General features: G+C 46.8%; 1 protein-coding gene across 2 annotated transcripts in view; it reads right to left on the bottom strand.

The window, feature by feature from the left end:
* Window positions 1–14,936, bottom strand: part of ATAD2 (ATPase family AAA domain containing 2) — a 424,041-nt gene that overhangs the window by 173,578 nt on the left and 235,527 nt on the right. For both annotated transcript variants that reach the window (XM_085604996.1, XM_085604998.1), the window contains exon 23: window positions 3,540–3,662. In XM_085604996.1, coding sequence (XP_085461122.1) covers window positions 3,540–3,662 — 123 coding nt within the window. The remainder of the gene's footprint in view (window positions 1–3,539; window positions 3,663–14,936) is intronic.

The following is a 14,936-nucleotide window of genomic DNA, read 5'->3' as shown; positions in this document are numbered from 1 at the left end:
AACCCTCCGTCAAGTGCTGCGGTTGGGAGGAGATCAGAGGACCGGTCACCAGCAGCACTGGCCGCAGTCAGCGCGCCAGCTCCAGACCCAGGTCCCAGAGCGCTTCTCCCCCTGATGCCAGCCCCCCCCCAGGCTCTCCAATGAGGGGGGAGGGCCAGTAATCCTAGTATATTGTCCCTTGCAGCAGGGGCCCGTCAGGTCACCCGGTGGTCTCCGCAGCGCTGAAATTTATGCTCGTGCCCACCAGTAGGCAGCCTCCCCCGGCCCCAGGAAAGGCCCGCGTCCACAAAGTTGGTGTCCTTCAGAGACTCCAATCGGCGGTCCTCCCCCCAGATCACAGCTTGTCGCAGCCCCCTTCCCCCCTCAAATGCTTGCTGATCTTGTCTCAGCGCTATTGCAGGTGGTGGGGGGGTGCTCAGCTTGGGCCCCTGCTCAGGTCTTCGCTCTCGCTATGGTCTCCTGCTTTCCAGTGCCGGGGGGGGGGGAAATCCGGCCACCCCGCACCCTTCACCTCAGCACCAGATCCAGCTCAGCCTCAAACAGCGGTTCCCTCCCCGCCGCCCTCATCACCGGGGGCTGCCCATGTCTCACGGCGCCCTCGCGCTCCAAGACTCCATGGCCCGGGCCACGCTCGGGAAGATTGCTTCTTCCGGCTCCCAGCGCCCGACAAACCAGACGATCAGATCGGGCCGCTTCGCGCAGACACTGCACAGCGTTCATATGACTCCTCTCCGGGTAATCACACGGGTCCGCGGCTCATCACACAACGGCCCCTGCTATTTCCGGCGGCCCAGCAGGTTGCAGCTGTCCTCCGTCAGTCCCGCAGCTCCGCGACTAAGGGGCAGGCAACCAAAGTTCCTCTCCGCACCCAGGAGTGCTTAGATCAATACTCTTTCCTGGCACAAGTAAGCACCGAACCCACACGGGCACTTCCGTGCTCCCGAGTCCGGGCCGGTCAGCTCCACCGATACGGTTTGCACTGCACTCCCCCCAGGCTCAAGCCGCCACCACCGCCATGTTGTGCGCGCCAGGGATCACCCGCGATTTCCAAAGAGCAGCGGGCCGGTACTGCTGCTGTTTAAGGGAGCTTTCACTTAATTTGCAGTTCGATGCACATTTATCGTTTCACGCTACAGCATGTCCAGATGATCATGATATTTGACAGACCAGGGACGAACCGCAAAAGCCTCACACGAGTGCGGCCATCTTGCTTGGCACCCTCTAGCGCCCCCCCGACCACACACAAATCTAGTTGTTATAGGCATGGGTTAATGGAACTTCTGGAGATAGATGAATCTCAGCTTTCCTTGGGCCTGACATGTTGAGTCCTGGTCTGCCAGATTGGGTCTCGGCTCTATAAGGAGTCACCGCCAAGATTTGACAGCATACTTGAAAAGGCAGTTAATGCAGATTTATTGGAGTTTTGTGACTACCTTACTTCAGCAGAACTGCAGACAAACTAGGCCGACTGATCAATTTATTTAATTTAAGCCTATTCCACATTTTGAATCTTTTCTGGATGATAATCTACCCCAAATGGCCAAATCACTTTACTTCAAATTCCGTTATGACATTCTTCAAACCAGAGAGTATACATCGAGCTGAATAAGCATGACTTGGTGGACACAAACTAATTTTTTGTACTTTACAAAACAAAGAAAATCAGGCGCACATATTTGTTTACCCTACCTAGGCAAACCCTAGAAGGAAATGGATCCGTTCCATATGCCACAATTTAGAATTTAGGCAATATCAAGATTCACTAAGGACCCTCAAAAGGGACATTTCCCAGTGCATAGTTTTCACTGTAAGCCATTATTTGCTTGCAGTTTGGTTTGCTCGGAAAAAGAAAGGCATGAACCTTTAAGGCATACCACATTTGCAATGAATAGTCGAAAAAGTTGCTTTTTTCTTGTAATCTTTCCGCAGATTGCTTAAACCACTGTAGATTTGACTTTTTTTTTTTTTAAAACACGAATCTCAATCGTATAAAATGTATCTTAAAATGTATATAGGAAGCCTCTGACTTGACGAACTTAGCACATAGGGAAAAAGGCTTGTGATCTAAGTCTACTGCACGGTTGCATTTTTTACAAATAAGATTGCGGGCTGTATAGCTGTATTGCGATTGAACTAAAAATACAGCCCTGGAAATTTAATGATGAGTATTTATGTTCTGCAAGGTGGTTGGTACTTTCCATCTGATATTGGCTTTTGAAATCATTGGTGCATTGCTAATGAACCATGAACATGATTTTGAAGGTTTTCAACTGTTTTTAGATATGATTATGTATTTGTTTTATATGAGATTTCTACTTGTGCTTTTTAAGGTTTGTAACCGAAATAAAGGTACGTTAAATGATGACCAGTTTTGTGTAAACACCTTTATTTCACCTGTTTAGGATCTTTCATGGATTTAGAACCTTCCAAAGAGTTCACAGCAATGAACAGCACGAGGGATGAGGAGATAAGAGATGAACCTGGACCATCCTCGAGGACAGAGACAGTGTTTATTGATTATTACAAATACAAGGGGCAGCTGCGGCGTCACTTTATACAGTAGGCGATGAGTGTATGTGCGAGAGAAACAGAAGAGTGGGTGGCACTGGGTAGCAGAATATTTTATTGTATTGTAATTTCATTTATATAGGCGCTTACTATCCCTGACAAGGCGTTGAAAGCTTTATCAGCGAGTAGCATGCTACTCTGGCACCCGTAAAGCATTAGGGGTGAATTAGTGTAGTGAAATATGAAAGTAATTTGAGTGGTGGATATTAGTCAGTTATTTGGATTGAGAAGGATAGCGGACGGATGGAAGAGGGAAAAAGGTTTGCATTATAGCGCTTGTTACCCCGGATGGTGTGTTGAAGCGCTTTTTTGGCATATGAAACTAAAGACTAGAATGCCACAGATCTTCATATATGAAGCTGAGTTTAGCAAACAGCTGCCGCTGCCATGCCTGAAGGAGTAGGTTCTCTGCAAAAGGCACTATAAATGTTGGCACGATGAGTTAAACGCTTGCCACTGACATCAGTTGCCACCTGCAGGTCATGAGTAGAAATCCTGCCGAAGGAGACTCATCTTGCCAACCTTCTGAGGTCGATATACTGAGCAGCGTTACATGGACGATGTAGTTTCAATGACAGACTATTTGAAACTTGGCAAAATGTTTCAAATATTTTTTGGGTGGATTGGACACACCTAAGGGCAAAGGCCCTAGTCCAGTCTCCTGCTTCCTACTTGTCCTGCACTAGTCATACCTACAATGGCTCACCGGAGCACCCCCTGCCACCACCCGAGTCACCACTGACCCCCCCCCCCCCCCCCCCACACCCCCGGTCAACGTTCAAACTGTTCTCCCCCCCCAACCCCACTTACACCCTACACTGCCCGCGTGCCAGGGTCGGATTGCAATGAATATAGAAATACACTCGTGAAAACAAACAGCTGACACAAAATGGCAACATAAAACTTTTGAAATTTTGTGAATGCTAACCTTTGGGCAATCACTTTACATATAACCTTCCAAATGTACATACCCCTTTTCTTTCGGGACTCCAGAATTTCCTCGCACACCTTTTCAAAATCTTCATCCAACTCATCTTTCATGATCGCATATGTAACATCCCGTAGGGTACATGCTCTGTGTCGGATTTGGCGATCTAAGGGTGAATAGAACGAGTCCCTTACTTTCCAAATTCTCAAAAGTTAGTTTTATTGCATGTAATAGTTTAAAAAAAATAATAAAAACTATATAAATTAAATCAGAAAAGAAAACTGAACTGCAAAATTAAATGTAGAGCCTGACCTTAAAAGTGCTGTTAGGCTTTAGTGGGCTCAAGGAGAAGTAACCTAGAGGACCTTCACGCAGGCGGCTTACTACTAAGAACATTTGCATTCGGCAAAGTATTTTGAAATAAACTACAATATAAAATGGATACTAAAAAAATATTTGGTAAAGTGATATAGAGAAAAAGTGCCAGACACCAGAAGGGCTGCTGACAGTTCTACGTATTAAAATTCTAAACTGTGTCAGGAGTGAACTCAAAAAACCTTTATACTATTTGGGTGCTAGGAATACCCAGTTTAGACCTTATCCCAGGTATAAAGAATTAGTACATATAGATACATTATGCTCACTGTCGAACCATCATATTCTATCCATCTTAGTTTGTCGAAACATGGTAGAAATAGACTAATTATTTCCTATTGTTTTCTTGCTTCTCCTAAAGGACTGGATAACGTTGTCTCTTTCTGCGGTGTATTAGCGCCCGAGTCATTCCCATAATGCTAATCCTAGCCATTTAAACATGCTAACATGGTTTCACTCCCTCCACTCCAGGCAATACAGATGTTAAGCCATTAGCCCTTAAATGATTTTCAGAGAAGTTTACATCATATTTGTATCTCTACTAGAACTGTATAGTGTATCATTACACACTGAGAAATTGGGATGGGGAGTTGTGGAGTGAGGTGAGGCTTCACAAATAACATAGTATTAACAGAACACCTTTTTAAATTAATCAAAATGTCTTACATGAGATCCACGAGGTACTTGAGCTACACGGCATATGATCTTTAAAGTGACCTGTGCAGGACATGAGCTGTATAATAGGTATGAACAGTGCTGTGCATCATTCGTGTAAGGGGAAGGGATAGTGCATGAGGGAATTGTTACACAGAAGGTGTAAAGTGTATGAGCTGCACTACAGAAGATACACGTTCTAGAGAGGAGGTGTGCCATGCCCATGGGTTGTGCAGAAGCTATGCAGAACACTAGCTGAGTTGAGTTTGGGCTTTATTTTGCATGAAATCTGCATGGTATGACTTGGCAGAAGCAACTAAGTAAATTGCTGTGAAAGGCATGACCTTTCTTAACATCTTCAATGACGAGTCAGTGTCAGTTGTAACCATAGTACCTTAATATTAATTCAATAGCCCGTCTTCGGGGTTTTCTAACGGATGCATTTTTTCTTGCTGGCTTCCTCAAATCCCCCATAGCCTCTGAAACAAATTGGTAGTTTCTCAGGGAAATACTATAGTGACACATTTGCCTTTGTTTGCTAGAGATATGGTCTCCCACAGTTAATTGGGCATGTCGGGGTGCTAATGTTTAAAACAAAATTGTGTAACATGTCCATGGGTCAAGTGCCTTAAAGTTAGGTCGAGTAGGGAATTCAAGTCAGATACATGCAAAAACAGGGAGCAGGAACCTCAGCTTGCATTACTGACAGGGGTTCCAATAAAAGCAGGTGTGCAATTGTCTGCAACATTAGTTGTGGCTATGTGTATGGCTTCCAGAAGGCTTCTTTGTTATATGCAAGTGTATAAAGAAGAATGGAAGCAAGATTGGTGATTTTATTTTGAAAGCGGACAATGTACCCCAAACATTGTGCTCCTTGAAAAAGGGACGAAGAGAGCAAAATATTTGCAACTTAAAAATGGTTGTAGTGTGCAGAAAGCTACAATGCAAAGTTTGAAAACATTAACTACCATCGCACTAAGGAATCATTTAATACATTAGCTTTGGTGCATGTAAATATTATAAAAACAAAATAAAGGCAAATCAACGTAAACAACTTTAAAAAAAAATTAGGTCCCCCACTTTTAACAGAATGTAACAAATGTGCATCCACGGATCTATTAAATTGCATGGGTGCAGAATTGGGACTTTCAGAAATTCATAAGAGTTTACATAGGTTGGCCTGGAAACCTACAACAGTTCCATGTTCCTAAACACACTCTTTACAAACATATAATGTATTACCTTTTTCAGGGTGCAGAGGGGGGTTAGAGAGGAGTGTGTGGTGCCGTTAAACAATGCATGTTGAACACATGCACACATTTGCACTGCAATCCAGGTCTGGAAAAAGCAACTCTTTTTGCTAGTGAATACTTTTATAGGTAAAAAAACAATCTTTGCGTGTCTAAGACAAACTTACATGTATTGATAGCTTACTTTTTGACTCTGGAACTAGGTCGCCTACAGATTCTTGCCAAACTATGAAAGTCTACGTATTGGATATATTGCTTGGTATATGATCACAATTCTAGCAAACCAGGGAACCAAGGAAGAGTGAGATGAAGGGAACTGTCCAAAAATGACAATGTGGACAGTGTCAGACAGGGGCAGTCTCCTTGATCCTCAGTTGGTAGCCGAGGCACTAGACTGCAAGTAGAATTAACGTTTATTTACAGTAACATTTTGTGAAAATGAGTGAATGTTTACAAATATAATGGCCTGGGTAGTCTACAAGTCTCTTCCTCAGACTAGAAAGAGAGCATTTATACAATTAGAGCAGTGGACTTCAATATAATGAAAGTGCTGACATATTCAGAGGCTTACTATGAGCTTGAGCAGAGCCCAATTAAACAGTCTGTGAATATTCAAATATTTGACATAAAACCCAGTGTGATGAGAGTCCTGTACAATCAGAAAGGTGGCATGAACAGAGCAAAGTAAAAATACAAATAGTGATGTAAAATGAGCCCTGGCATAATCAGAGAGGCTGCTATGCTCTCATATGAGACTCCGGTCATAAATGGAAACCTCATTGTTTGGTACCAAATAGGACAAGTAGACTTTTTTACGGGACAAGTAAATTTTTTTTACAGGACAAGTAGATTTCTGAAACAACTTGTCCTTCGGACAAGACGATATTTTATAAAATTCCATACCCCTGTATGGTGCTGTGGGGTTCGTAATGACAGACATTGTAAGTGCAGTGCTGCCATTAGCAGTATATAGTGCTGGGACTAAGAATGGACTTCGAGACTGTAGGCGTACCGGGCTCATGCACCTCTAACCTCACCACTGGTATAGTGCACTCAGCTAGAGGGGTGACTGATCTATGCCAGGGCAGTGGGTTGTAGGCATGGCACACAGATGTGTGCCATGTCGACTATTCACTTTGTTCTGCACCAAAACACGCAGCCTGCAAAGGCAGTGTGCGAATGTAATGGTACAAGACTTCTAAGGGTGGCACAATAAGTGCTGCAGCCCTCATTGAGCTGAGTGGCTCCGGTTGGTCCTGGCGTCTTCTCACTTGGTGGCAAACCGGACCTGACCTTCTGGAGCACTGAGACCTCTTCTTGGGCAGCTGCTGCATCGGTGGAACCAAGAGGGCAGCAGAATGGTAAACTGGACTCTACTGTTTGGTGATTGCAAGCTGCCGCGGAGGAGTTCCTCTACTTCAAGGAAATTTGCGGAAAAGTGCGAAGTGCTGGCAGTCCACCGGGGTGCTTGTCCGATGGACAGCAGAAGGACTAGTCGGTCTGTCAGTCATGACTGTCAGGACGGGTGCAGGTAGGGTTTGCACCAAAAGTCTGCAGTTGGTCCTCAGTGTAGGAAGCTGGCTCTGTATATACTATATCAAAGTAAGGTATAGAGTGCACAGAGTCCAGTGGATCCCCAAAGCCTGACCGAGGTTAAATTAGATAATACCTCTCCATTTATGTTAATGAGGGCAAGCAGTAAGGCTTTATCAGAGGGTAGTGATAAGCATTTATTGTACACACACAGGCAAGAAATGATACCACACACTCAAAACCTGAACTCAGACCAATTGTTTGTGTAAAATTTATTTTGTTGTATTTTATTTTTAGAAGCAACTAGGACTTGGAACAGCTAAGTAAAAATGGCACTTTTCAAGGCTGGTTGAATACAAGCAAGCTGAATGAAAGTGGCTTACAGGTTTGTAGAATCTTAATATACAGTTGAGATGACTTTTGGATTACTTTGTAGATGACCTCCTCCTCAGTGTGATATGCCTAGATATCACACTGAGACATTTCCTAGATAAAAGGTAATTAAAACAGTTTGGCAATAAAACACAGTTACTTAGGTCTCCATACAAACTCTCAAAACTTAGGAGCTTTTCAGAGGAAAACAGTCACTTAAATCCTATGGAGAAAAATAGGTTATCGGTTTACAGGTAATTAAACAGTCTTTGGGGTTGGGTTGCTGGGGTTAGAACAAGGGTACCCACAAGGTCATGGAAGCACTCAAAAAGCACCCTCGGCGGCACCAGGGCGGCCGTGTGCAGAGTGCTCAGGCCCAATGTTTTCCAATGGGGAATAGGGGGCCTCCAGTTGGTGGCTGCTCACAGACATCACTTGGATGTGGGAGCGAAGCTCCTGGGGTTTAACTCAGGGCAAAGGAGGATCGAAGTTAGCACACAAGGAGCACCCATGGCAGCACAGGGGCAGCCAGGTGCAGGATTGGCGTCTGGTGCCTTGTTTGTTTCAATGAAGAATATCTGGTTATAACGAGCACTGCTGGCTCAGGCACAAAGACTTTCTGGTGGCTACCATTGGTTGGAGAGGCAAGTTGGGATGCTGGAGGTTGCCTGATACATTCGGTTGGGCCATCCAAGGCCATGGGGCGTCGGGTGCTAGGTGTCTTTAGGTGTCTGGTTTCCTTACCAGCTCCTGGTTTGCGAGGGGATCCTCCAGATAGAGGCTACAGGCATCAGCTTGAGCCAGGTCAAGATTGCCAGGGAGACCTCCTCTTGTTATTGGGCCAATCAAACTTGGTGCAGACTTGTGGATCCGGCTGGAACCACAGTCTGTTCGTGTGCAGATCCAGTGCTCACAGGAGACAATCTTGGTAGGGAAGGCAGGGCAGGTCCTCCGGGTTCTGGGGGGCTGCTGGACATGCCATGATTTTGCTGGTGCAGGTCGAGGTCAGGCCGGTAGGGCTGGGGACAAGTCAGTCAGTGTCCTCCTCTTCTTCCTTTAGCATGGCTCTTCGGTCCTTGCGCTCCTCTTCTTGCTTGTCTGAGGAGGCAAGGTTTGGAGTTGACCCTAAATACTAAATTTAGGCGAGTTTCAGGTAGGTACAGGTTGGGACCAATGGGTCCCTTCCTTGGGGTGGGTGCACCCCCTATGCCACCCTCCAGTGGGAGAGGGGTATAAGCCTCACTCTGGTTGCCTGGGTCCTCCCATCTTCAAGATGGCGGGTACTGAGAGTTGTGCTTCGCCTCACCTCTCCCAGCCGAGGGGTGGGGTTGGCAAATGGGGGCACACCTCTCCTCCTATGCTTGGTTTTCCCATCAATTCTTCACCCAAAGTGGGGGTAAGAACCGGTGGGGGCCAGTTGCTGGGAGCGGAAAATGGGTGGGTCAGCTTACAAAAGAGGCAAGCCTGTGAAGCTTCCCCTTATTGGACCCTGCCCATTCTGGGAGATGAGGCTTGGCCCCTCTACTCAGGATGCGCTTTGTTTCAGGACCCCGAGAGCAGGGTGCTCTCGACCTAGGGGTCCACTTACAATGTCTGAAACTGGACTTGTGATACTGTAGGGGCACAGGGCTCATGCACCTGCGCCCTCTCCAGTGGTATAGTGCACCCAGCTAGAGGGGTGACTGATATATGCCAGGGATGTGTGCCATGTCGACTCTTCACTTTGCTCTGCACCAAAACATGCTGCTTGTATTGGCATTGTGTATGTGCCGAGGGACAGGGCCTCTAAGGGTGGCACAATATGAGCTGTAGTCCTTTAAGGCCTTCTCTGGTCACACTGCCCTTGGTACCGCTAACAAGGGTCTTACATGTGGCCAGAGTTTTGCCAATAGGGTTTGCAACAGTAAAGTTTTAGGGAAAGAACATAGGTCCTGGGTACCTGGTTGGCAGGAACCCAGGGGACACTTAGTCAAAGAGCATCACCATCAGGCAAAAAGTGTGGTGGGGGAACCATGCAAAAAGGGCCACTTTCCTACACTCAGTTTTCATTTTCTCAGCTTTGTTCTTTACTTGTGTCAGTCAAATCCCAGGTCCTGGTGTCAGTGGTACCACCTAAATACTCGATTTAGGGACGTTAAGGGGAGTGTAAGGTAGCATCCAATAGGCTACTTACCTTTCAGGTGCCTACACCCCCCTATATGACCACTTCCTGTGGAGAGTGGGCATAACCCTGACCCAGTGTATCGAATTTCGCCAAAAGCAAGATGGTGGAGTTCTATTTTTGGTGTTCACGTCAGGTAACCCACCGTAGGGGTGTAAATAGCCTGATAGTAAACACGCCTCCCGACTGCCTAATTTTCCCATCTGTCCTGGTGCCAAATGGCACCTGGGCAGGGGGGGCATTCCCACTGTCTGGGGTAAGCCGGGGTCGTATATCAAAGGTGGCAGAGGCCTCTGAAGCCTCCTGCCTCAATATGCTGATTACTAGCCATCCTGCACGGAGGAGGTAACACCACCTCTGGCCGGAGCAGGCATTGTTTCTGACCTCAGAGCTTGAGCTCTCACCAACAGCGGGTCAGAAACCGGTCTGATGGCGGGCACGTCAACATCAGTCAGCCAGTACACTAGAGGTTTTTAGGCTTTCAGGGGGCACCTCTAAGGGACCTTCTGGGTGCATGTTTCAATACATCCATTACTAGCATCAGTAGTGATCTATTAAAACAAGGTGTTTGATACCAACCATTATAAGTTTCAGTAAAGCCATCATGTAGCTGTGGAACTCGTAATGACGAGTGCCCAGCACATGTACTCAAGATGGCTTCCTTGTTCACTTGTACCATCTACTATTTGGATTAGATAGCAAAGGGGCATATCTGTTTAAGCAGTTATGCCCTCACATGTAATATAATGCGTTACGCCCTAGGGCTGTGAGGCCTGATGTAGGGCTGACTTATACATTGCATGGAGTGTCTGGGGACATGGCACACAGGGAGTGTGCCATGTCGTGTTTTCACTTGTCTGCACCATTTCACACAGCCTGCAATGGCAGTCTGCATGAATTTGGTGGTGGGTCTCTTAAGGTGGCACAATACATGCTGCAGCCCTTAGGGACCCTCTTTAGTACCCAGACCCTAGGTACCAGGGGTATCAAACTAAGGACTTAGAAGGGTGCTAAAGGTCTTGCCAATAGTAGAACAATTGCACAGTTACCTTGTTTTTGTGAAAGAACACTGGCGACCTGGTTAGCAGGATCCCAGTGCACTTCAAAGTTGTATCAAATTCCAAGCAAAAAATTGGGGTGATCATGTCAAAAAGGGGCACTTTCCTACAAGCACCCAGATTCTCTAAACTTTACAGTAAGCCACACCTTCCCCTCATTGTTGAAGGTGCCCCTAGACAATAGTTTAACCTTTGCTCATGACAGGGATAAGAGGGATCTATTCTTTCTTGGGGTCCTGAGGCAGTAAGAGGTCACAGGACCACAACCTGTATGGGTACGGTTGTTTACCACTGGTATCAACCAGACAATACAGCTCCTCTCCCTAAGGGACAGCTAAGTGACTTTTTAGACATTTAACTCACTGAGCAGGCAAGGCCTTCATTTATGAGAAGGAGGGGCTGAGAGATTCACAATGAGTAGGTGTGAGAAAGTGCCATTTTTCTTGCATGGTATGCCACCACTTTTTACTGAATTGCTGAATGTACTTTGAGTGTGCCCTGGACTCCTGCCAATCAGGTGCCCAGGGCCTATGTTCCTTCCCTAAAACCTACAACCCAAATTGGCAAACCCTGGCCACATGTCAGCCCCTGGTAAATGGTACCCTAGGTACCGAGGGGCTTGTGAACAGGGAAGGCCTCTAAGGGCTGCAGCACTTTTTGTGCCACCCTTAGAGGCCCTGTGCCCTAACACAAACACACTGCCCTTGCAGGCGGAGTGTCTGGGTACAAGACAAAACAAAGAGTAGACATGGCACACATCTGTGTGCCATGCCCACCACCTTCACTGCCCTGACATACATCAGCCACCCCTCTAACTGGGTGCCCTATGCCAGTGGTGTGGGCACAGGAGCATGAGCCCTGTGCCCCTACAGTACCCAGGTCCATTCCTGGGCACTGCAAGTGCAGTGCTGCCATTTAAGAGTATATGGTGCTGGGAGCTAGTCAAACACAAACTCTACAGCACCATGATGGTACCACTAAAGAAGCACATTAAACCTGCACTGATGCCAGTGTGGGATTTAATGTACAATGCACTACAGAGGGCATCTTGGAGATGCCCCCTGAAACCTAACCTACAATCCACGTCTTGTTTGAGGAGCTGCCTAGGCTGCCACACAGCAGACATGTTGCTGGACCCCTGGGTGGAGAGCCCCCGCTCTCCTGGGTCTGCAACAATGCACATCCAGGGCGAGGTGCTAGGTCTCCTCCCCCAGGATGGGCAGGGGGAAGCTTCAAAGGCATGCCGCCTTTGTGAGCTTCTCCAGGCCACTTGCTGTACTCGGCAACTGGCTCCCACCGGTTCTGACCCCCACTCTGGTGGGAAGACTGGCCAGAAACTCCTAGTAAGGATAGGGGATGTGCCAGCCCTGCAAACCCCACCCCTCAGGTAGGGGAGGCGAGGTGAAGCACATCTCCGGGCCCTTGCCATCTTGAAAATGGGGAGCCCTACCCAATCAGGACTAGGCCACTGCCCCCTCCAACAGGAAAGTGGCAGGATAGGGGGTGTACCTACCCCAGGACAGGGACCCAGAGGTCCCTGCCCTCTACCTACCTGTAACACCCCTAAATTTAGTATTTAGGGGCACCCTGAACCTTCCTTCCTTAGATTCCAGATTCCAAAACAGCAAAGAAGATCAAGAAGAAAGAAGACCTGCCGTGCAGCTGCTAAGAAGACACCAACTGCTTTGGCTCCAGCCCTGTCGACCCTAGAGCCTGCTCCTGTTAAATCCAGGCACCTCCTGTGGCCAGCAACCTCACAAACCCCGGAGGACCTAGCTACCTTGGGACTCTGAGCATCTGGGACTCCCACAAGCAGTGGCTCTGCTTAAAGCAAGTACCAAACCCCTGGCATCAGCCAGGAACTGCGATCCCGGCCCACTCTGCACCCGCCAAGCCTGGCCTGTGCTGGAGTGGACAAAGACCCCCTGAGGACGTCCCCCCGGTGACTGACCCCGAATCCAGCACCCAAAGACCCACCTCGACGCTCCCGACGCCTGCAGCCTCAGAGCCAGGGACACCCCCCAACCGCGATCAGCCGAGGGTAAGCTTTCCCGACACCAAAAGGCACCCCTGCACCTGGCGCCCTGTGGCCCCCTGTGCCCGACTCCTGTTTACCTACCTATCCTCCAACTACCCAACTTACCTCTCGAAGTGGTGGGCAAACCTGAAGAAACTTCGTCCCTGAGCTTCCAGCCTTTGTTCGTCCTTGAGCTTTCCCATTGAAATCCATTAAGCACCCGAAGGCTCAAAAGCACCCTGCACCCAGCCGCCAGAGTGGCCCTGGCAGGGCAACTTCTACTCCTACCTACTTCCCCATTTGCCCATTTGCCCTGAGCAAGTGACCAGGGGCCCAGCTCCCACAGCCGCGTGGCCTGCTAGTCAGCAGCCACCAACCAAGGCCCCCCTGCCTCCCATAGGATAACATTGGGCCTAACTCACTCTGTACCCGGCTGCCCCTGTGCTGCTTAGGGTGTAACAACGGTACTTACCTGACCCTGGGAGACCCCCCCCCCCACCCCCACCGAGTCTGTGCCCAGAACCTCAACTCTGCCAGTCGAGGAATTACCCAATAGCCGATAACTCACTTTTCTTCCATAGGGTAACATTGACTGGCTTCTTCTGAAATTTCTTCCAAGTGTGGAGTTTCTAAACTTTAAAATATTCACCTAAAATCAACCGAGTAACGAACACAGAAATACTCACCTGCTATTAGGAGAGATCCCAGTGCTGGATCTTGGTGCCCAGCACGGACCCTGAAAAGTACTCCCAACCGTACTTACCACTAACTCAATTTTCTTCCATAGGAAACCATTGACTGTTTTTCTGTGAAATTTCTTCTATGTGTCGATTTTTGCAAACTACAAATATTCTTTAAAAATCGTACCAACTGTGAAAACGTAATTACTTACCTGTTTTAGATAGATGTCCCAGTACTGAGCCTAGGAGCCCAGCACTGGATTACAAAAGTAACGAGAACATACTTTACCCATAACTCGAATTTTCTTGCATAGGAAACCATGGACTGTTTTTCTATGAAATCGCTTTTAAGTGTCGATTTTGCAAACTTTGAAATATTCCTTAAAAATCGCCTGTTTAACTTAAACGCAGTTTCTCAACTGCGTATAGGTGGTACACTAGTGCTGGATCCAGGATCCAACGCTGACCTAGAAAAAGTAACCCTAACCCCACTTACCTGCCAAGTGAATTTCCTTCCATAGGATAACATTGGTAATTTGATCAGAAAAAGTTTCTAAGTGTCAACTTTTAAAATAGCAAAATATTGCTTATAAATTATAACTAGGCTATTTGGTTTTAGGTTTAAACCTATAATAACTGATAAAACCCCACCGAAAGAAAAATAGCCATCACTGGTGTAATCATATAAACACTGAAAAAACACCTTTGCAACCACAAACTAAGTGCCATTCAAAGAAAGGAAAAGATTAGTGAAAGAGTGATTTTTATTTCGTTCTTAAGGGGCCAATACAATGTAACTTTGTTATACAAGGTAGTATCAAGAGAGACTGGGCTAACATTATTCTGCTTGAGTTTTGTTGTTTAGGGATGTCACTGAAACATTGTCTCTTCTTCCCTCTGCTTTTTTTAGGTTTATGGTCTTTGGTCTAAAGATGCAGTGTTTAGATGCATTTTTAGGTCTTATTTAGTTATTTTATAAACTGTAGAGAATTGGGAAATATCAAAATCATATTTGAAATTTTGGCTACATTGGACTTCACTGATAGGTGAAATGGCTGGATAAATTAGAATATTTCCTAATATGTAGCATCACATTTACCCACAGACAGAGAATGGGTGAAGTCCTTTAATACATCTGTCCCCCTTTCTAGTGAGCCAGTATTAATTGTAAGTGAATTGCCAAACAGCCCAGTTTTTAAACATTCAATGCAAGATGTGGTGACAAGTATGTGTGAAACGAATGTTGTCACCAAGCATCTGAGATAGTGGTGAAAGCATGACACCAGGCATTTGGTAAACATGGAGCACAGTGTCACTTGGAATGCTGCTGAAAAAAGTTC

The sequence above is a fragment of the Triturus cristatus genome, chromosome 5_1 (assembly GCF_964204655.1).
Source record: "Triturus cristatus chromosome 5_1, aTriCri1.1, whole genome shotgun sequence".
Taxonomy (NCBI): Eukaryota; Metazoa; Chordata; class Amphibia; order Caudata; family Salamandridae; genus Triturus; species Triturus cristatus.
Note: the sequence above shows the minus strand (reverse complement) of the source record. Positions and strands in the feature narration are given on the sequence as shown.